Genomic DNA, 23,763 nt, shown 5'->3' with positions numbered 1-23,763 from the left:
GGATGTCTTTGTCTGTCAACACTGGGGAGCCTTCCAGAGGTTCCGGAGGACAAAACCGTTTCACCTTTTCTTGGAGTTTAGCCCTGCGCATTTAGTGTCTCAATATCAAATTGAAGAAAAACAAAAAAAAATAAAAAGGAAAAAAAACCTACAAAGGTGGTTTTTTTTTTTTTGGTAACAAAATGCTCGCACACAGACTAACTTTTTTCACTAGGAGCACAGTGGCCCCGAACTGAAAATTTTAGGGGCACAACCAGAAAATTTAGGGGCACACACCGTAAATCAACATGCTAACCAAATATTCACATTTCTACTTATTTCCACTGTATTACTAATAAATACTTTGATAATGGATGCAGAAATTACAATGTGCTGTTTCAAATTGAGTGTCACTTTTGAAGATGCAACATATAAGGTAAACTGACAGCCCCATCGCTGTCATGACAGTAAAAAAAATATAGAAATTTTGTTTATTATTGTATTTGTATATTATTTTTTAGCCTGTTTTATTTTCATCATGACCGCTTTTAATTGCTCTTTAATGTTTAATGTAAAGCACTTTGAATTGCCTTGTTACTGAAATATGCTGTAGAAATAAAGTTGCCTTAGAACCTCAGCCTGTCAGTCAGTCACCAGGGCATAGAAACCACTGTTGTGCCTGGCTGCTCGTCTCCGAGGAAGTGTAACGTCAACAGCACCACGACCGCTTTCGTCTCGCCATTAATATCATATCGCAGCAAACTTTGTCTGTGTGAAGTTATGAAAAACTGTAACCACACTTGAAACCACTTTATCGGCATTTCTGTGACTCACTGACTTCAACAAAACTGCAGAGCCGACGTAGTTTGCGTCGTCTGCAGCTCTGCCTGTATGCGAGTGTGTGTGTGTTTGTGTCGGAGCACCGCTCTCTGTCATTTTTCAGAGAGGACAGATAAGCTTTTGGTCGCAGTCTGGAGACCTGCGCTACTCTGGAAGACTTTGAGTTAAACACTGAAGTCATTCTTAAAAAAGGAAGATGTGTTCGGAGTTTTGCCGATCGGATACGGCAAAAGTTTAATCTATCAACTAGCTGCTCTGGTCGGCTATGAGTGCAGAGGGAATTTGAAAGACAACCGTTTATCCCGCCCCTCAGATTGAGCCCTGCCAATGGTGAGTTCCCAGACCCAACATCTTGATGTGGGTCTGGCTTGTCAGGCTATGAAAGAGATGCTCGAAACGGAAAAAGGCCTGTAGAATCAGAGTTGTGGAAAACTGATGACAGGAAGCAAGTAAAGGGTGAAAGGAGATAGGGACAGAGTGCAAAACACTTCTTCAAATGACTAATGTTTGGCTCCATTATTTTTGTTTTGTTTTTGTGGTGTGGGATAGGAGCCCCTTGTTCTTGAAGCCTCCATTTCAAATCCAGAAATTACCTCACTTATTTGCTTAGATTTTTTTGTCCTTTTGTGTGGGTGAGAGAGGAGAGTTGGTGGTTGAATATTGTGTGATATTTTTTTTTTTTAAAGATTATCTTTTGGGGCTTTTCCCTTTTATTACAGTGACAGTGGATAGACACATGAAAGGGGGATAGAGATGGGGGATGACACGCAGCAAAGGGCAGCAGGTCGGATTCAAACCCGCGCCGCTGCAGGCCTCAGCCAACATGGGGCGAACGCTCTTACTGGGTGAGCTAGAGGTCGCCCCGTGAATATTGTGTGATATTAACTTACAATGTGAGTCCCACACATCATAATAGTAGACAGTCTGGAACTATGCAGAATGGCAGTCTGATTATAGACCAGTCTCGCTTTTCTGAGGGTGGTTTGGACACTTAAGTGCGTTAGGTCTTGTTTTATTGGTTAAGTGCTGCGATCGGTGTGACACCTCATTCAGCCTGCGCAGAGACTCACATGCACATATTCACCCATACAAAGATATAGACGCACATACACACCATACCCCCACAAATCTGCATACATGTTTTGAAAACGCACTCCATACGTGCCTCGTCTGGGCCCCGAGCCAGGCTTCTCACATTCAGTACCAGGGCTGGAGTTGGCACAGAGACTACAGACGTGTCACAGTCAAGTGTGTTATGTATCCCCCACTGTTCAAAAATAACACCCTCAAAACATAGTACAGAACAGGTCAAACGTCCTCATAAAATCATTCACATTGTTGACCTTTCACCACATTTCTTTTCCTTCAACCTTTCAGCTTGTTGCACTATTGGTGACACCCCAGTCAGTGATGTCAGAGCAGGTGATTAGCTGATAGAAAACACCGGCTGCACACCATGTGTTTTTTTATGCTTTGATGAAGATGCAGACTGGATGCACCAATATCACTTTTTCTTGCCTGATACTAGGAATGTAACGATGCATCGTGAATCGGTTTAAAATCAATTTAAATAAAGATTACAACCGGTAGAGATAAAACAAAAAGAATCACGATGCCATTTATAAACAGCGTAGAGCATGACACTAGTTAACATACAGTAGGTAATGTTAGCCTACCGTTAGCCTACCGTTTGTAACATTAGCTGGCTTAAACGCGGTTAAAATGCTGACAGCTAAACAGCGTTTACTAAGTGTGACTTAGTGTGTGACTTAGTGTTGTGTTTGGGTCAGGCTCCGTAAGCTTGTGTTGGAGTTCAATGTTGTAAAATATCCCTCTGCCATCTAGTGTTTCTTCTTTTTGTCGTTTAACAGCAAATTACTGGTGAAAAGAATTGTTATAAATTATTGTTATTACATTTTAAATAGGGTACAAGCAGCCAAAATGGGTTTCCTCAGGAGGGTGGCTGGCGTCTCCCTTAGAGATGGGGTGAGAAGCTCAGTCATCCGTGAGGAACTCGGAGTAGAGCCGCTGCTCCTTTGCAACGAAAGGAGCCAGTTGAGGTGGTTTGGGAATCTGGTTATTGTGGCTCGGAAAAGGGAAGTTTGGGGTCCCCTGCTGGAGCTGCTACCCCCGCGACCCGACCCCGGATAAGCGGATGAAGATGGATGGATGGACATTTTAAATAAATTATTTAAATGTAACCATATGGCCTTAGTAATAAACAAGCCTTACTTATATCTTTCTTTTTTTTTTAGTTTGTTTTGTTATTTTAAGAAATACTATTTCAGTTGCATTTTTAATAAAATGACACATCTGCTGTTTTCCACAGTTTATATAAATAAAGGAATATTTTTCAGTCATTTCATTCTGTTAAAAGAAATCAGGAGAAAATCATATCGGGAACTTAAAATCGCAAATCGTTAGTTGAGTGTATCGTTACATCCCTACCTGATACTAATTAGCTGATACTGGTATTTGCTTTTTTTAAATTTAAAATCGGTATACCCCATGGAGTAGAAACTTATTGGGATCATTCTTTAATAAGATACCATGAGGCTTTTATAGCAATACATGTTGGTATTGTTGTTTGTTGTAGGTACGAAAGGCGGCTGTTTAATTAGGTGGTTTTGTGATCTAACCTTCATTTAGTGTACCATTGATTTTAACAATGACGATATAAAAAAATGGTATTGTCTTCTTCTAGTAATCTCCTCCCCAAAGTACATGTGTATCACAGTAGCCGACAGTCTAGTCCTACAATGTGCTGCTGCACGGTAACCTAACAGGAAGTTGCTCATAAATATGTCATTGATCCAACAGATGGATGTGCTTTTTGGGTCTGCGTTTACAACCAAAATACAAATGCTCACAAATGGTTCTTGAAGTTTATTTAAATTGACATGTTTGCAGTGGTTCTAAGATGTAGAGGCGAACCCTCCAGAGGCCTGTGTGTTTGTGTATTTACTGCACGTGTGAACAGACAAATCTGTGTCACACTAATGTCCATTTCTGCATGTGTTTGTGTATGACATTGTTGGACTTACAAATGAGTCTGTGTTTGGATGAAATGACCTTCAGCTTAACTGATGGCCTTAAAAGGATCAAAGAGACCTTCCTTCTCTGGACTCTTACAGTCACAAGGTGAAGCTCTGACAGAAAAGAGGCTGTCACATTTTCTCAGCGACTGTCAAACAGCACTTCTGTTATGAATGTAGATGTATACATCTTAGTGATGCATCATGTTTAAAATAGCACAAGACCAGAGGTGGAAAGTAACAAAATACATTTACTCACGTTACTGTATTGAGTAGTTTTGTTGTGTATTTTGTATTTTTCAAGTAGTTTTTAAAATCGGTATTTTACTTGATTACATTACAAATCCCATCAGTTACTGAGTAAAAAAAAAAAAAACGAAAGAAAGAAAGAAAAATAAAATTGGTCCCGGAATGACTACACCAGACCAGAGCTCTGCACCAGACTATAACTTTTTTTGTGCGAACGTATGCAGCTTCTTCTCTTGTTGCAAGTCGCAATTAAAAAGTAGAAGAAGAACTGCAATGTGTCGGACCCATAGACTGTTAATATTAATAATATAATAATTAACTAATAACTAATAATATACAGTCTATGGTCTATGGATGTGTCGGCGAACCGGGCGAACTGAGCGGGAGACGTTAGCATGAACGTAAATCAGCTGTTATCCCTCAAAAATGACTGTTGCAGAGCGGGCACCGACATCTGAAGTAAGCCAGCTTAAACAGTAAGCCATTTTCTGAAGGGGAGTTTATTAACGAGTGTTTGTTGGACTCTGCTGCGCTAATATGCCCAGAAAAAAAAAGAGACGTTTGAGAACGTGCCGCCTGACATAAAATTAATTTTGAGCAGAATTGAGTTTAGCCTATTGGTCCGGCCCTCCACAACAGTCCCTGATTCTCATGTGGCCCCTTGGGAAAATGAATTGCCAGCCCCTTCCGTAGGACAACGTATGTAGGAGACTGGTTAAATGAATTCACATACTACATCTAATTAGCTCATACAGGCTACTTAGGTGTGTAGAAGCTAGCTGCTATAGTCTGGGCTGTGAACATTAGGGTCTAACCATAGACTGTTAATATTAATAATTATAATTAACAGTCTATGGGTCTAACCCATTTATGGAGTCAAAACGTGATTTGGCCTTGATTTTCATTATAACTGTTTATGTTTGTGAAGAAAAGAAGGATGGCCCTCAGAACTAACAATGTATGGTACTTTCACTTTCAATTGATTATTTGAAAATGTTTTATCGGATGGTCTGAGCTAAAATTGCACATTATACATTTATAAGGGTCTTAAATGTAATGTGTGACATGTGTTATTTTATTACATTTGTATAGATGTTTATACATTTGTATAGATTTTTCTTTAATTAAAAACAAAATAGTTTGGGCTTTATGACCACTACTGTCCTATTACAGTTTTTTTTTTATGTAACTAAGTAACTTTTACTTAAAGTACATTTTAAATGAACTACTTATTACTTTTACTTGAGTAATTTTTCGGGTTGGGTACCGTTTGGATTTTTACGATTCTGATGCCGAACCGGTACTTTTAAAACGATTCCGATTCCTAAACCGATTTTTGAAAAACGACATAAAAGAAAGGCTTTTTATGGAGTTTTTTTTTTTTATTGAAAATTATTTAAATTTAACAATATATGAATGTTTTAAAGTACTTAAATATGTAATAAGTAAACCTAAGTCACCTAACACACAACTACAATAATTTAACAAATAACAGTTACACTATCAACAAGTAACAACAAAATAAATGTTGAGTTGCTATGCCAACCAGCTTCAAACTTTAGCCGTTCTTTTGCAGGAAAGTGACCATATTTGCCTTCTCTGGCGAGATAGGACACCTCTCCTGACTTATGACATGTCCTGCACAGGAGAAAACTCTCTCAGACAGTGTCCAAGAGGTCTGTACACACCCAGGTATGAGTTTGAAAGGGCAGACAGAGGCTGTCCCGCCTCCCCCACCACCAGGCTACAGGGTCTTGTCCTGAACGATAGACTAGCAGAGCAAGTGTAACATGTTTACTAGCGATCACGTGCAGTCAGTGAATGGTTAATATGCTTTTACGTCCGTTTTGGTGAGCCCAGAGGGAAAATATGCCATTTTAATAGTAGCCTACATTTACAGTAGCTAGCTAACTGTAGACTACAGAGAAAGTGTGATATTTTTACGTCCGTTTCAGAGCATGTACAAAAAGGCGTCTATCAGCAGGGATTGTAGAGTGCGTGTCGGGGGAATAGCGTGGACACGCGCTTCACACCGCGAGCGGGCACGTGCGCCACTTGGCAGAAAAGGGAGAAAGAAAAAAAGAGGCTGCCGCTGTCCAGAGCAACAGAGGGAAAATATTTCAGTCGGAACCGAAATTTGCGTCCGAATACTACCGTTTGCGTAGGAACCGGTACCATAGTGGAACCGGGTTTCGGTACCCAACCCTAGTAATTTTTCAGATAGGTATTTTTACTTGTACTTGAGTAATATTTCATCAAAGTATTGGTACTTTTACAATATTTTAGTACTTTTTGCACCTCTGCACAAGACATATGCCAAACCAGAGAAAGCCTTTCTGAACTATGTCGAAAACGTATGTCCTCATTTTACAGCAAGTGTATCTAAACATTTTGGCTTGAATAAAGAAATTTCACTTATGCATAATAGTATACAGTTAAGGTCCTTGGAATATGAAGAACTGTTGAATAGTTGACAATCTCACCTAAAGGTCCATTTAATGGCTGTTCTGGAGCTCTAGATCATATCATGTGATCTTGACCAGCAGATGTAGTTTGTCATGGAAGCCTCCTCATTCGTGCTTAAAAGTTGAGTTTTCAAAGTTTATTCTTGACCTGTTCACAAAAACAAAATGAATCCGAAGGTCCATTTAGTACCTGGAACTTTTAAGCCAACTTCCTGAAGTCCTGAAATTGCAAAAAAGAAAAGAAAATCTAAACATCTATAATTCCATGACAACTGGGCAAACCTCTACTGATAGAGAACATGTGATATGATCAAACGCTCCACTAAAGTGACCTTGAGGTGAGATTGGAAAGTTAAGGAAAATGTCTTTATTCTATTGGTAGTTCGGCCATATTCTACCCCCCTGAGCTACATGGGACTACAGGATGAGATTGTAAGGCTTTGTTCATAACTGTACTTCAGAGGTCTGTAGAAATTCCTGTGTGATGTGCTATGATGTTTTGCTTTGTTGTCTTAACATCATAATCCTAGTTTAGTTACACTTTGTTTTCATCATTTGAGCCACAACAAAAAAAACGAAACCTGGGCACATGAAAGGCCAGGGATTGTGTGTCCTCTGTGCTTTTCTAAATCCTCCTATTTAATTTTGCTTTATTTAGCTCTCCCAACAAATATTCATTTTTTGGATGATTTACAGCATGTCTGACAAATTGCAGTCAGCTTGCCACGCTTGTTTCAACTAACTCAGATGCATGACTCACTAATTGTTTATCCCGCGGCATTTCTAGAGAGAGCTGTATCACAGCGAGCAACCCACAATAAAGACACAAACATGCACATTCATCCATCATCAGCTGAAGGTCAGGCAGCAGCAAATGTTTCTAATGTTGCAGTATGGCAGTGATACAATAGTGGCTGTGAGCTGCACTTTATCATCAACAGCAGCATCGATTTCCCTCCTCTCCGACACCAGTGGTAAGCCACAGGTCAGCCTGAAGCAGCTCCATCTGGAGAGTTAGTCCGACCAACGCACCTTGTCTTCCTGCTCATCTCTTTTGTTTAGATTGAGTGTCGCTTCAGCGTCACTTAGGGGAAATTTAGGCCCACATGCATACATACTCCATACTGCCTTAATGTTCCACCATCTGTACTCAAAAGTGCCTCATGTAGCCACCGATGATATATAGCCTGGTGTGTGTTAGCCCTAGCAAAGTTTGCCAATCGCGCTGGCGTGAATACAATCAAAAAAGAACGCAGAAATGATAAAAGCTGTGGTTGGCGTCACTGTTGTGATTGGTAACCCTGGACGAATGTAGCGATGGTTTATAAACTCTGAAGTACTCGCTTAATGGGATGTTAGCATGAAAGATAAACACGAATGTGACGTTAAAGGAAACAGCCCCTGTCATTAAACGCCCATTCATTTTTGATTAGAAGAGACACCCAGCTTGATAGATAGTGGTGCTGGCACAGAAACTGGAACACTGGAACCATTTTTTCCCTGAAGTTTTGCCTGTCTAGGAGGTTTAACATACAACATTAATGTTTCTGTCATGGCTGAGCTTAAAACAAAACATGTCCTTTTGCATCTACTTCTACGTCTTTTTGGCAGAGGAATCCCCTGCTGTGATGTTTTGAGGGTACACTGGAATGCTATCTCAAATATTTGGATGTAATTGCCTTCTCCGTGGGATGGTGGGTTTGTGGTATCCCTGGGTGCTTTAGTAAAAGGGACAGACTGACATGGCCTGTAGCATTGACACAAAAAAGCCATCATCGGGGACATTCCTGCTCAGATGTGTCCCTGAGGAAAGATTCCCATGTTGGACTATGTTGGAACTTGCGTCACAATAACTTCAGACTGCCCCTCTGTTGGTACTCGCTGTTTAAGACCTCTGGGTGAATGAGCAGGTCCGAGTTTGTTTGGTTGTTTGGGTTTCGTTACGCATTCCCATGTCTTGGGTGAATGCAAGTACTTCCTCTCCCATACGGCCAGATACGCATAATTAATTGGATTAATTTTTGGGCCCATTTTGACATCAGAGAGCCGAATTGTAACTGAAGGATTTGTGAAAATATACATTCATGCTTAAGTTGTACTTCACTGTATTTATTTGTATTTAACATGGAAAGAAACCACAAGACGTTGTTATGGTTGCATCTGCTTAAAGTACAAGTCAAACCCGAAAGGAAATGTATAACTTAGTACAGTGTTTGAGCCAGGATTGTCTGGGAGGGGGTCAAATGGGTCCTTAAGTACTTCACGCGGATGAGGGACAGAACCACTTCCGGTTCAGCCAAGGATCAAGGACCCAGGAGCTATCAAATAAGGGTCATGGGATGTACCTATAGCATGTGAGCGGAGCTAGGAGCGTGAGGGTTTTTGATGGAGCGCAGAGCGGATTTCTAAAATGTTGGAGCGTCGCCTTATTTCCCCGCTCCAATTTTGCTCATTTCGCTCCTTAAAAACATCTTTGGCAGAGTTTACATTGTTCCATTTTGTAGTTTGGCAAACTCAAAAATATGTGTTGATACAGCTTATAAAATATAAAAATGAGAAGGATTGCTAACAAATTCTGCCCATGGTTTTATTATTTCTTTACTTTATTAGGGAAAATTGGGTGCAGGGATATTTGCTTTACAGGGGTTATTGTTGGAATGACTGGCTTAAATCCTGTACAATATATTTGAATGCTTTAAAAAAAAAAAAAAATCTTTTCCCACTTTCATGCGTTTGTCTACAGAGATTTCAAAGAAACCTCCGACCAGTGACTTGAGTTATATGTGTTGCTACTGGAATCTGGTCAGAAGACAGCTTATCCCTGTCTGGACCAACTCTGGAAATTCATTTCCGGAATGAATTTTGATTGTAAAACAAGCAAGTGTCCACACTACAGTATCAATGTCAATAACAGAAAAGCAAACATTTCTGTTGGATGTGCTCACACCCGCTCCAGAGTGCTAAAGAACTCAAGTTCAAGCAAAACATGTTGTCCATCTCTTTTTTGATGCTAAGCGAAAGTTCATTCTTTCGAAAACGCATGTCAAAACTAAATTTGTATACCTCTTTTGACTTTTGAGATGAATTGGCTTTTGTCTTACATATTACAGACATACAGAATACTGTCTCCAATTCATTTTTCTCTGAGGTTCATAGTTAATCACTGAAAGTTTGTCTCGTAGACATAACACTGTCAGAGTCCTTGATTTAAAAAGACCTCTTCAGCTAGAAGCTACATTCATGTAGTGTGATTTCTGCTAGTGATGGTATGTTAGCTTTCTTCTATATGAAGACTAAGCGTAAAATATCAAATGAGAAATTTGCCATATTCAGGTTTTGAAATGTGTCACTAAGTAAAGGAAAGGAAACTAAAAACAGAAACGGTACATCCAGTCTCTCCATTTCTCAGGGCTTTTATATTTTTGGATATTTGACCTCATCCTAATAAACACTGAAATCGCTATTTGAGCCACATTTCTGCCAATTTGTTTTGAAATTATGATTTTGCACTACATTGTTCACATTTTACTCAGACTTCCTTGAAATCAAGCTTTGTTATTTTATTGTGGTTTTCTATTGTTGTAACTTGAAGTAAATTGGCCGTTTACGAAGCTCATTAGTCATTTGAAAAATTCAACACATCACAATGTAACATCACATTTTCCACTCTGTTTTTACAATTTGTGGTTTATTTAAACTCTTAACACTGAATAATGATTTACAAGGCCATGCAGGTCACACACATTTAACAAACTGAATATGGAAAATCAATTTGGCCTAAAACAGGTTAGAAGTTCTGACTTGTTTTTCCATAGAAACATTGGCTGAATATTCTCTCTTTCTTTCATTGTAAGCCCTGTTGACAAACCATGGTGACAGAAAACCTTTGAAATGCTGTGCCTCTGACCCTGCCAATCGATTTTGGGCACCTCCACGTAAGCACAGTGATTTACCCAGTAATTTATACAGAGAAACGGTTGTTTTGTTTTCAGGTTGTGGACACAAGGCTCATTATGTCCTTGGAAATGCACAACCGAAAACGTAAAGGACATCTTTGACAGAAAGACGAAGGGGAAGAAAAGAAGAAAGAAAGATGTAAAAGGAGAGGAGAAAAGAGTCTCAGTGACGGGTGCTGGCAGTAGCTGGGTTGTTTTTCAGATGGCAGTCAGTCTGCCTGGCCGAGGGAAGCCCTGATCAACAGTATTCGGACAGAGAACCCGAGATGAAGCAGGGGCTGGACCACCCACCTCACAGCAGACCCCTTGTTTCTACCCTATACAGTATGATGATATTTGACCATTCGCTAAGCTACACCTCCCTTACTTACTGTTACTAGGCCTGTCTGCTTTCCACTCTTGCACAGCACATATGAAGTCTACAATGATGACAAAGGCAGATTTATCTTTCAAATTCTTTTATAATTTTTAAACAATGGGTAATGATTTCAGACAGGTAGACAAAAGCTGTCATTTCTAGCAACCTATGCTTTTGCCAAATTAAAAGAAATGGACATTAGCAGATTTTTAACAGCTGTAGCTACCTCGCTTATTAAGCTAACGTTAGCTCCATGCGTTTGTTTGAAAAACACTCACTGACAAGAATCTTGGCCTTAAATGCACTTGAACGCTCTTGATGGCTACATGCATGATGTTGTGCTAAAAGCCTCAGCTAATGCTAATCAGCTACACACTAACAATTGCAACTTATGTTTGACTAGATAAATACATGCTCTTGAATACTGGTTTTGGAAAGGCTAAAATAAAGACATGCTGAACCATGCAACCGCTTCATTATGTTTAGAAATCCGTTTCTCAGCATGTCAGGCCTGGAGTAGCGATAGCCAAGCTATGATTGGGAAAATTGCTTTTTGGGGGATTTGTTTTGCGAATGGTTCAAACCCCCATTTCAGAGTCAAGTATAAGCTGCTATTTTGTCCGCTAAGGCATGTGGCACGTGTGTTCGTTTGTTATATTTCTGTCTCTGTCTGCCACTCTCCCTTTCACATGAGACGAAAAAAAAATGTGGCAGCAATTGAGTAAAGGCCTGGATGTTGGCCATGGGGGCGAAGGTCACAGAGGCCAACTGTGAGTTCAGCCTGAGTTGTTACTCACCTAATCTTGACAGAGTTTAAGACAGAGAGTCTTAAAACGGCTTCAAGGTGGATTTAAAAACAAACAGGCCAGTGACTAAGTAAGACAGCTTTCAAAAATACGTACTAAGGTATATTATAAAATACTGAAGAGAGACAGGGCAGTGAGTCAGGATAACACCTCCTAAAGCCCTACCAGAGTGAATTATAGACCCAGGTTTCAAAGAGGGGTGTCAAATGTACCCTTCATTGTCGGTTGGTGATAAGAAGGTGTGAGTGTGTTCGGCTGGTGTACGTTCCAAGGTGGTTGTTATACACCAGGAGGTGCTGATTTTGGGGGGTGGGGGACAGCGGGTAACAGCCACCTATGCTCTACTCCATTAAAGTGGTCTGAAATGAATCCAGGTCTGAGCGTAAGGGATGCATCCCAGAAGCCAGACCGCCCCAGTAACACCATCACACACACACACACACACACACACACACACACACACACACACACACACACACACACACACACACACACAGACACAGACAGACTCCGAGATAAGCAGAGATGTGACAGAGCTCTAGCAGTAAGTGTTTTATACAGTCCAGACTCACTGATTTCTAACTCTCACAGTGTCTCTCAGCACCACCAGCCCTGCTGCTGTTTAGAAAAAGATCAAGACCCCCTTTTAGAATGACTAAATGTCAGTAAAGTGGTAAACATTTGCAGTAATCTGTAACAATGATAGCAGGTAGTATCATCTTGAGGGATTATCCTGTTCTTGGCTCTCAAGAAATGGGAAATTAGCAGCTTGACCATGACAATGTACAGAATATGTTTGGTGGGGATCTCAGACGATGGATTTTGTGTCTTTTTGCCTGTGAACACGTCTCTCTGTATGATGAACAGTCTCTTTGCTCATAAAATCTGCATCCTGCTACATGCTTTATGTTGTACAGCCGGTCATTTATGTTCCAGACAGCCCAAAGCACCTTGCTCAGTGATTAACACTCAATTGTAACTCATAAAAGTTCAACCGACCAGTCTGTGCATGCAGTACGCTGCATTGGGAGGGTGCAGTTAAGTTACTAATGTATCTCCGTTGTGTTGTCGAGCAGCATCATTAGTAAAGTCACAGGCAGTTCACATGAAGCCAGACTGTGCCAAACACACCAATTTAAAACCTTTATGCCTCGGCGTAAAGTAGCACTTAGGGAAACATAAACTTGTGTTTATGTGACTCTCACTTAGCAAACAGTGATTTTGTGAAATCAGAGGCTAGATTTAGTTGTTTCTAAAAGCAGAGCCTGGTATTATTGCACCTTCAGGAATGTCCCCTATAAATCACAAAAAAAAGATTTATTTTTATTTGATGAAAGTGGAGTTTATTTTAATTTCCTTTAATTTTCAAAGTGTGAAATGGGGGAATTCACAAAAGTAACATGTTTTTAACTTTACATTTCAATGTCAGACTTTTGAAAGAAGGAAAAAATCTTTTACAAATGAAAATCTGAATTAAGAAGCAATAAAACAAGCCATTCCTCCTTTTTAATACACAGGGGTTTTGCAGTTACAACCTTATTTGGTCTGGTTTGACCAGTAGCTTATGGTGGCTCATTTTTGCAAACTTAAGGTACATATTGTTGCATAACTTTATGACTCTTCTTCACTTGTGGTGCTGTTACATTACAGTATTTAGCATTATATCATGCTTTTCACTTCATCCTCACTGGCTGATTTGTAGCAGAAGGTACATAATCTTTAAAGATGCAATTTCAAAATAAAGTGACCCCTTTAAATCTGAAAGCCTGTTTTGAGTTTACTTCATTGTTTGAATCTTGCTGACGATATTCCACTTAGATTGTTACACCTGACTGTACAGTTCAGGGTGACCCCCATTTTTTTAGTTTAACCCTGAGTTGGTGGGCTCCACCTAGAGGCTTACCAAACCGTAAAGCTTTTAAACCATGTTTACTGGTCTGAAACCTGTTTCTCGTCAAATTCCCATTTGTGAGAAGAATTCTCGGGTAACTGACAAAACAGTTGGTTTTCTCTTAAAGGGGTGATAGAATGCAAAACTGATTTTACCTTGTCATAGTTGAATAATGACAGTTTAGTGGGTAACTAGGACATACATAGAACCTCTAAATCCCATTGACACCTCTTTTCTCTGCAAATCTCACTATTTGAAACTGCCTCTGAAAACGGGCGAATCTCAACGAGCCCCATAGTTGACGTCAACTATTGCGGCTCCTCCTCATTTGGCTCTAGTCTCTGTGTTTGTCACGCCCCAACATTTGCATAGGCTACACAACTGACCTGAGATCAGTTAGTCTTCTGACTCTAGGTCGTGCAGATCTCAGAAATTGTATACATTGTTCATATGCTATTTTACCATTAAATTCACTTCTGAGACTTTTTTATGCGAGAAATCAACTATGTAGAGGTCAAATATGGGCCGTTTTACGAAAATTTATGTCTAATTGCAAATTTTGTCCGACAAACAATGTATAACTTTGCAGTGTCTGAAATATGAGGCCTGCTGCCGAGTCTCCCATGTGTTTCTATGTAGTTTGCTCAAACCAATCAGCGCGTAGCTCATTCTGAATATTCATTAGCATACCATATTTGGAAGAAAAGCTCTTGTTCCAAATAGAGCCATATTCACAGGGTAGTTAAGGGCCTAATAAAATAGCATTCGGGCAATTTTCAGCCCAACCAATGTTACATACCCCATTAGGAGACCTTAAGGAACAGTGTAAAATACCCTATATAATCATTCTATCACCCCTTTAATGAAAATGCGTTGACAGACACACCAGCACCATGAATTGAAATTAATTGGTTCCAGTTTAATGTCAATGAAACATTGTTTAGTTACAATAGATTCTGGAGAAAATCAGTAATTGGCATAAGAACCCCGTGTCTTAATAAAAAAAATAAAGCACCACAACCTTTGCATTCTCATTATGCACTCATATTTATTTCACCATTCCAATCCCATTCCCAACTTACCCAAATTTGCATTTCAGTTCTGGCAACAAAAGAGCCTATTTGCTTTCATTGCTGACAATTGTTACTATTGGTATTCACTGACTGGAAAAGCACAGCATTTAACTGGAGCCGAGGTTAGAAACCATCTAAATAACCCAACACCCACATAGACCCATTTTACGGCTTCCTGAGTGGTGATTTTACATGATTGGGCGTGTTTGCGTAATCTTGTTTCTCCTTGGTACTTTCCATTTATGACCCCCACCAGACCCCAGCCATAAGTCAGCCACATTCCCTTGAAGTGATCGCCATATGTCTCTTACCTTTTCTCTCAAGATGACGTGCACAGTAAACTGCAGTGCAAAGATAATGTTGTAAGATGTACAAAGCAGTGAGGTTTAAATTGAAGTTTTGAACCTTGGCCTAAAAGGACGTAAAAACAACCTACACCATCTACAGAGTTCAGAGATTTTACATTTCTAGATGGATTAAAAAAAAACATTTCCAAAGTCATATTCTCTGGTTCATTATCAGGCAAAGTAATCCATCATTACTTGAGTTTTGTGGATTCCAGACTCACTGTTTTCTTTCCAATTCCTCAGGCCAGACTATTGGAGGTTATGTGAAAAGTGACACTTATATCAGCCTTCACAGTTAGGGGAAGCGTTATTATGCCTGAAATCTGGCCCGAAGAAATGTTACATTTAACTTTTAATATTGTTGCCAAGAGAGAATATTACATTTAAAAGCTAATTCCACTTGGCAGACCTATGCAAATGACTGAGAGCTAGCTGTTTCTATAGAAGAGCAAAGAGATCCATCTCTGTTCCGACTGTTTCATTATCTGTCAACCTGGGATTGATTGTATTGTTGCAATCCATCTATTCTTTATAAAAGCAGGAAAACGGCTGTTCTTTTTCTGCAAGTGGGTGTTTTACTAGAAATATCTACAGTATAAAAATGTATCAAGATTTTATTGCGCCAGCAGATACAGATACATTGAGTTTTCTGTTAGTTTTAGAAACTTTATGTTCGCCGACATGGCCCAAAACCAATACATACAGTATGTACTATACACGGTCAACCTTTTCAACTTATTAATTCACTGATCTAATCATTAGATCAAATGTAAATTGGAGGCACTCCCATCATACAGTTGTCAAGATTGGGCCATAATGGGAAGCCCTGGAAAAACTGGAGATCGTACTGACCTTTACCTGATTTGCGTAAATTCACCCCAATGCATGGCAAGCATAAAAGGCCAGCTAGACTTATAGCTAGTGGGAATTATTTTGTATATTTGTTTGTCTGATATTTGTTTGTTTGTTTGCTTTACGTACAGGTCCCTTTTGAGTTTGTGTTTCCCAACCAGGGGTGCCTGTACCTCCAGGGGGTACTTCCACAGTTGCCAAGGGGTGCATGGAAAGATTGTAGAGTAACTCAACTAATCTGAAAAAATATAGAAATTATGACGTGATTAAAATGATAACAAGTCTGTCTTAACACTACATGTTGCAGTTATAAAAGAGTGTGTGAAAACTAGTTAGCAAGCGAGCACAGAAGTTTAAACATGTAGCTAAAAGTAATAACGAATAATAACTAATAATGATTAGCTTAAAGTAACGTTAATGAATGAATGGTTGAAACATTTACCTTCACTCCAAGTAGCAGTAGCCTAGTAGGCTAGTAGTAGTACGAATGCTGACCAAAACAACTTTAATATTGACGATTCAATTAACTATATCCACTTTTATATAGTGTTATACATTTGGAACATCCATTGGGAATCGATGAAGGGGTACGTGAGTTCATCTGACAAGGCTGTGGGGGTACCTCAGAACAAAAAGGTCGGGAACCACTGGACTAGACCGTCAGTGGGGGTAAATCACCGGACCTCAGGACTAACACGATAATGGTTATGTACCTACAGAGGGATGAAAAGATGAATTGAGACTACATGCTGTGACCAGCTGATTTCTTTGGAAGGGTCTCGGAACTTACAATAAAGCATTTTCCTCCACAGACTCTTTTCCCAGTGTGTGAGCAGTTTAATTCGGCCCATAGCTTCAGTACAGGATGAACTGTTGCTAAGGACACCAACACATGTGATATTATGCTTTTTAACTCTGATTTGTCTTGGCTGATGTGTTCTTGAAAAATGGTTGTAACAGCCCATTGATGAGCCAAAGCAAAACTGAAAATCTCCCCACTGGCCGATTTATTGAATCACCTCAGTGTGTGTTCAGGCTGCGAGCACCCAGATGAACAAGTGGACAATTTAAATCCAATCAAGTCAGATTTATTTATAAAACAAAAGTAACCATATACAGACTAGCCCTTCAATATCTAATAAGTCAACAATCAAGGGAACAAAATTATGTGAAACACTGTACAACTAAGGATACAAGTCCAAGAAAGTAAGTAAGATTTTGTAGGATTAGCTAAACCTACCTACCTGAGCCTCAATAAAGGAAACAAAAACACTCCTTTAGTGAAACAATTCACCAGGAAGAAAATAAAGTAAAGAATCCAAGCACAGTACACAGATGGTCCACATAGTTAATCTATATGAAGAATAATATCCAACACCAACCTCCATCTTGTAATTGGTCGCGTTTGGAGATAAGCATGAAAGAGTCCTTTCTAGACAAGCTTCAGTGAATATCTGTTCATCTCTGCCTCTTCCATCACAGGCTAACCACCTACATCTGGCTGTGCATATAGACTAACCAATTCTTCACATGAGTGCCACTCAAATGAAGGAAGAAATATATTTGTGCATTACTTCAGATATAAGAATATTTCCAGTATGCTGATTTTGATTGTATCTTGTTTAAGGTACATTATATGGCATCCTGTGAATGTGAATATGTTAGAGATAAGAGTAGAACAAGTGGAGACAAAAACGATGCTTCCAAGATGATATTACATCAGTGTACCCAGCTCATATATTTCTTAGAGTTGAAAGCTGCCTGATGTCAGTTGTAAAACATCTTTTTACCATTGTACTGTATTGTGATCACAGGCAAAGAGTTGAAAATCTGTTTCTTCTTGTGCCAGATTTATTAGGCCAGTGGGACCAGTTATATATCAGTGGCTTATGTGCGTCAGATTTGAATGTGGCAACTGAGTTACAATGTCTTGATTCTGGACATTAATCTAAAGCAGGGCTGGGACAAAAAAATTGGCCCGTGCATTTTTGGCCCCGGGCGGCCCACACCCACCGTGATTGGTCAGACACATTCCCTGCAGACAGTCCTCTTAAAATATGCGTGCATTCTCTGATATGAGTTGCCTAGTGTTCAGCGTTCATGTGATCATTTTGGATCATTCAAGAGGGGTCTCAAGACTTATCTGTTGATCTTACACTTAAATAATTAATTCATTCTTAGAGTTATGATTAGTATATTTATGGTATTTTTCATAATTTTTTAGTATTGATATTTGATATTGTATTGTCATATTGTTATTATTACTATTTTGCTTAATATTGGCTTAGCAACTTTAAAAAACAGTTTACTGTTAATTTTAACTATTGTAAGATTCATATTTTGTCGCTTTGGACACAAGTGTTTGCTAAATACTATAACCATAACCCTTCCCAAAAGCTACAATAAAGCTGAGAGTAGTATATTCCCTGGAAAAGAGCCCCAATACAAGAGAAGGTAATCAAGCCATTCAAGGAACACTGATGCTTATATCAACACTGATTTTATAGATCACACAGACTTTTCAGCTACCCAACAGGCTAACCGCTAGCATTTTCAATGTAAGCTTAAGCAGTTAGGTTACCTGACAGCCACTAACTTTAATGTTACATATCGTAACATTAAAGTTATCGTTATGACGTGACACACACACACACACACACACACACACACACACACACACACTCACACAGCCTCCCTCCCTTCCTGAGAGTCCCTGTACTGTTAATTTGCCTACTCCTTACCACATCGTCATCTACTCTCTTCTTCCATCTTTTCTTCACTCGCTCCCACGGCCCTGTCATGGTCACTCGCCTCCTCCTCGGCTTCTTCCCTGTCATGATGTTTCTGCTTCTCTCTCCTCCTCTACTTCAGGTAATGCTGATGTTGAAGCAGCAACTACAGCCCCAAACATGTCCGAAATTTTTGAGGAATCCGCCTGTAGATTCTTAATCTTTTTCTCCTGTAATTTTCTCTGCACCTCCCTTGCAATTTGGTGGTCGTTTGTCCATTTTAACGTGAATGCTAAATTTCCAGCATAACTATTAGGCTACAGCTCGTGTCTCAGGGCCGGGAGGCGTGGCCATAGTGGGATTCGTAAATTTGCGGCCCGGAGTGGGGAAGGGGGTTCGTGGATTTGATTGGGTCAGGCCAGTGCCAATAAAGAAAATTAACCAATGGGCCGCTGTGAGTTATTTATGGGCCGGCCAAAAAATAAAAAAAGGCCTATTTATATTGGCGATTCGGCCCAAAAGTCCGTCAGCCCACCGGGAAAATGCCCGGTATGCCAGATGGCCAGTCCAGCCCTGATCTAAAGGGAGATTGAGAAATTGTGTTTCAATGAATCCGAGATTCTGTTTGCGACAGTAATGTTATTAGTTAGCAGTAGACTTAATTAACCCGGGATGAGTCTGATGAAAACTGCTGTGTCTGCCCGGGTCAGCTCTGAGATTTTCTCGCTGCATAGCGCTGTGAAGGAATAATCTCTGAGATTACTGTGGTGAATTTAGGCTACAACTCACAGCAATTTAATACTATATAATGTCTGGCTTTTGTTTGATATTTTGTGTTGGCAAATGGCTTTTTGTTGAGTTTCCTCTTAGCGGAAAAAATAGACACGGAAAAGCGTAGCGCCTTTTTTTCACCAACCTCATTCCACACAACAGTTGTGATGTTCCTTTCAGTTATCCGCTCGTGCTCCAGGAAAGTGAAGAAAAGTAAGTTTGGTATATCCAGCAATCATGTAGCTAACGTTGGAAGCAGGAAAAGCGTCAAATGCGGTAACACGTTCTCTTAATACATCCATGAGTGCTCACTCAGTGTGTATTGTGAGAGGGGGAGTGGCTAGCGGCTAGAGCAGCAAATGCCAATACGCACAACCGGCACATACGGGTACTTCGCTAAAACTCAAGGCCACACCCCCTTTTGGGGGATAGAAAACAGACAATCCCATCGAAGTCAATGCAATTTGATGTGCGTTTGGATCATAATTTTGACAAATGTGTGTGGAATTTTTTCTTGTTAAAGGAATATTTCACCGCTGGAAAGCTGAATATATCTTTAAATTGGGTCACTTATGTAGTAGAAATGTGAAAAAAAATTGAAATTGGTGCCTGGTGTTTTGGTCTTATATGGATGAAAAACACCAAATCCCAGAATGCACCTGCTTCGTTGCTTTGAGTCCACTCCCAAGCCACGCCTACCGCTTGACAGACCGACAGAGGCATTCAACTCAACTCAAGCGTGTTTTATTGTCATTTCAACCATATACACGAAACAACGTTTCATCGTGACTCAAGTGGTGTTACACATTTAACATATATAAAAACGACATTATATAAAAACGACATACGAAACAGGCTACATTTAGTACACACACTTTATAGGCTCCGTAAAGTTCAGCTAACGCATACTAGCATTAGCGCTTGGTGGGCTGTAAACACCGAGCATAAACACAGCCGTGAATTAGTGTGTAATGTAGAATGGTCGGCATTTAACAGTCACAAACTCCACCAGCAGTTAGCAGTTAAATGGATACAAATCACCACATTTCTGCCCAATTCGGTGTTAACACAGCCCACCTCTTTTACCTGGCGACAGAGCATCTCTAGCTCGGAGGGCTAGCAGGCCTGGTAGCTGGACAGTCCGGTACACTATTCAGGCAGGTTTCCCACAACAAAAAAACACGGCATTCTCTGAACTCACGTTGGGAGTGTCGTTGAAGTTGGATGTAGTCCAGTTTGTGGTCTAAATGAGCGGACACTTGCAAGCAGGATCCGTAAAGTTCAGCTAACGCATACTAGCATTGGTGTAGCTAAACACGGAGTATAAACACAGCCGTGAATTAGCGTGGAATGTCGAATGGTCGGCATTTAACAGTCACAAGCTCCACCAGCAGTTAGCAGTAGCTAGTTGGATTTTATTTCTACACCAGTCCGTTTAACACAGCCCACCTCCACGGGCCGGCGAGAGCAGCCTGGTAGCTGGATAGTCCCGGTTCCGGTACACTGTTGTTCAGGCATGTTTCCACAACAACAAAAACACAGCAGTCACTGAACTCACATTGGGATTTTCGTTGAAGGAGGATGTAGTCCAGCTTGTTGTTTAATGAGCAGACACTTGCAAGCAGGATGGCTGGGACAGGTGGACAGCTAGCGTTAGCTTTCCACCTAGCCGATGAGGATGTCCCCTAGCCGGCTAGCGGCATTGAGCGACACCGCTGGTCTCCGTGTAGGCGAAGCTCACGTAGTGTGCCGAGTATTGCGTCTGTAATAACGTTTCCTCCATATTCTCCGATCTGTACCGATGTATCCCGGTGGTACACACGTCCGGTAGTTTGAATGCAGATAATTGTTGTAAATGTTTTCTGCTGAAAACCGAAAGCCTTTCGCGAAGATTCAAGATGGCTGACAGTCGTTTTCATTCGGAATACCTCGGCCAGACTCGGCAGTCCAACCCCCTGTGGGCGTGTTGAAAACATATGGAAGTAGATCCTACTACTGGCTGTAGTCCTTTGCCTCTGGCCCAAAAATCTTCCAATGACGCAAAAATCGTCATTTTACGTCATCGAAAGATTTTTTTCCAGGCCACAAATGCAGAAATCTCTCGTCTCAGGGGGACATGAGGGAGGGAGGCACGGTCATTCAGAAATACTATCGGGTGTCTACTGATACAAAGCTGAATGCTAAATCGGTGAAGTATCCCTTTAAAAAGATGGTTTGTTTTATACACAAGTCTAATGTTTATTGTATAACCTAGCCTGAACCTGAGCATTCACGATACCTTAATAAACTAAGGTTGATTGCCGTCATGTCCCCTCAATCTTCCCCCGTATCAGTAGATCAATGACCCAACACGGTGGCCGCATACTGCTAAATGTAGAAATACATATCTGATTAAATCACTATTGTTTGGCTGAGTGTCATCTGTAATTAATCGACCTGTTATTAATAACCAACTGTTCGATCTATAAGCTGAGATTTAGTTGGAGACGACCGTCTGATGCTGCTAAACTGTTAGCAGCTTCCCACTAAAGCTAACGTTAGCTATCCATCAGTAGTAACTGTCACCAGCATCATTTACCACACTGACTGACAATATTCCGGTTTCTTATGAGCCTCATCTATCAGTGTGAAAGTCTCGATTAACCTGCTACACAACAGCTGTTTCTCTCCTGATGTGACAGCGCGATTCTTCCCTCTCATAGGGAGCCTCGGTGATGCTGGTCTGGTCTATAGCCTGGAGCCAAAGCCCATGATCTATCAGGATCTATTTTAGGACATGGCAAGAGGACAAATCGAAGACAGGGGTTTTTGGATGTATTGTTGGTGCAACAAACTACTCAGCAACCTTTTGGCATAGTTATTAATTCAAAACTGTTTGTTTAAAGTAAAAGTTTGGAGCGATTTACATATCCTCTGTCGTTACGCTGTTGTCGTCTATGGGGAACGTGGGATTGTTTTCCCCTTAAAGTGGGCGTGAATCTGTTCAGAGATATTCTATGACGTTGCGCCGGTTGTGCGTATGAGTGCTTCTTTTACTGATATATATTTAATGATATATTTTGCATTTCTAATCCAAACGTCAAACTTGGCACCACACTTACTTGTGCACGTAGCAAGACACCTGTCAAGTTTGAAATCCATCGGACTAACGGTTTGAGAGATATGCGCATAACACAGACAGACAGACAGACGTTCCTGCAATTTATAGATAGATAGATGGGGAAAACCTTCAAGTATACTGTAGAACATGTGCTGTGTTCTGTAGGTCTGTGATCTCTAATCCTATTTTTGCAACCTTTTTTTTGGTGCAGATTGAGAACTACATCAAAGAGAGCATGAGGACAGAGATGGCTCAACTGCAGCAGAACGCCGTCCACAACCACACAGCAGCCATGTTGGAAATGGGCACCAACCTTCTTTCTCAGACGGCTGAACAGACGCGCAAGCTAACTGACGTTGAGACACAGGTAACTCGTCGAAAAACCCACTTAGCTAATGCTCTCAAACATGTAGATGTCTCCCATTGAAGTTTCTCATAACGTCTTTCTATTGCACACAGACTCTTAACACTGAGAGGATCCACCTTATGCTCCATTAACTCAACTATTCCACGTTCAACTGCCCCAAAAAGGTTACAGAGCACTGGCCAAAGACAATACTGATGCTATATAAATGCCTATCCATACTTTAACTTATTTGACTCAGGTTCCTTTTAATGTTTATATGGAGCAGTTTGAGGAGACAATGGAAAGTTGGTACAGGGTTTCCGCGGGTCATTAAAAAGCATGAAAAGTAATTAAATAGATTTTGTGAAAATTCAGGCATCAACTGGCATGAAAAAGCATGAACTTCGATGTTCAAAGGCATTAAAAATTATGTAAACTTGATGGAATAAAAACATTGTTTTTCACGATTTATTTTGATTATATAAACATCTAAATCTAATTTTGATCGGAAGTATAGCGTAATGGTTGACAGGCGGAACCTTTTAATTGGCTGTTTTTTACGGCTGGTGCACGAAGTCGCGACACCGGATGCTAGTAATGCAACGTGCGGTGAGTGTGAGTCTACTGTCTATGGTGTGAATTTGCCTACTGCCGTAAGCAGTATAGGTTCATTACTTTTAATTATCGGTGCATGTTGTTTTGAGATCCGCAGGGCAGAGACGCGAGCTGCTCAGTGAACAGTGTTTTAAATATTTGTATTTCTGTTGTGTTCTTATTTTGTGAAGCACTTTGCGTTGCGTTTAATGACTGTAAACAGTCTTGTGAGCCATCTGACAGTTAAATTTGGATTTTCAAATATTAAAAATTGGCATTGTCAAATGCTTACAATTTGTGTGTGAAAGTCTCTTCAGTTGGACATGGGCATGAAATTAGTGGCATGAAAAAGGGCATGAAAAAACATGAAAT

At 40.3% G+C, this 23,763-nt stretch overlaps 1 protein-coding gene across 2 annotated transcripts in view; it reads left to right on the top strand.

Moving 5' to 3' along the window:
• The window catches only part of angpt1 (angiopoietin 1), a 72,849-nt gene that overhangs the window by 17,942 nt on the left and 31,144 nt on the right, over nucleotides 1-23,763 (top strand). For both annotated transcript variants that reach the window (XM_039820569.1, XM_039820570.1), the window contains exon 2: nucleotides 22,663-22,818. In XM_039820569.1, the coding sequence (XP_039676503.1) occupies nucleotides 22,663-22,818 (156 nt within the window). The remainder of the gene's footprint in view (nucleotides 1-22,662; nucleotides 22,819-23,763) is intronic.

Source organism: Perca fluviatilis, chromosome 13 (genome assembly GCF_010015445.1).
Source record: "Perca fluviatilis chromosome 13, GENO_Pfluv_1.0, whole genome shotgun sequence".
NCBI lineage: Eukaryota > Metazoa > Chordata > Actinopteri > Perciformes > Percidae > Perca > Perca fluviatilis.
Note: the sequence above shows the minus strand (reverse complement) of the source record. Positions and strands in the feature narration are given on the sequence as shown.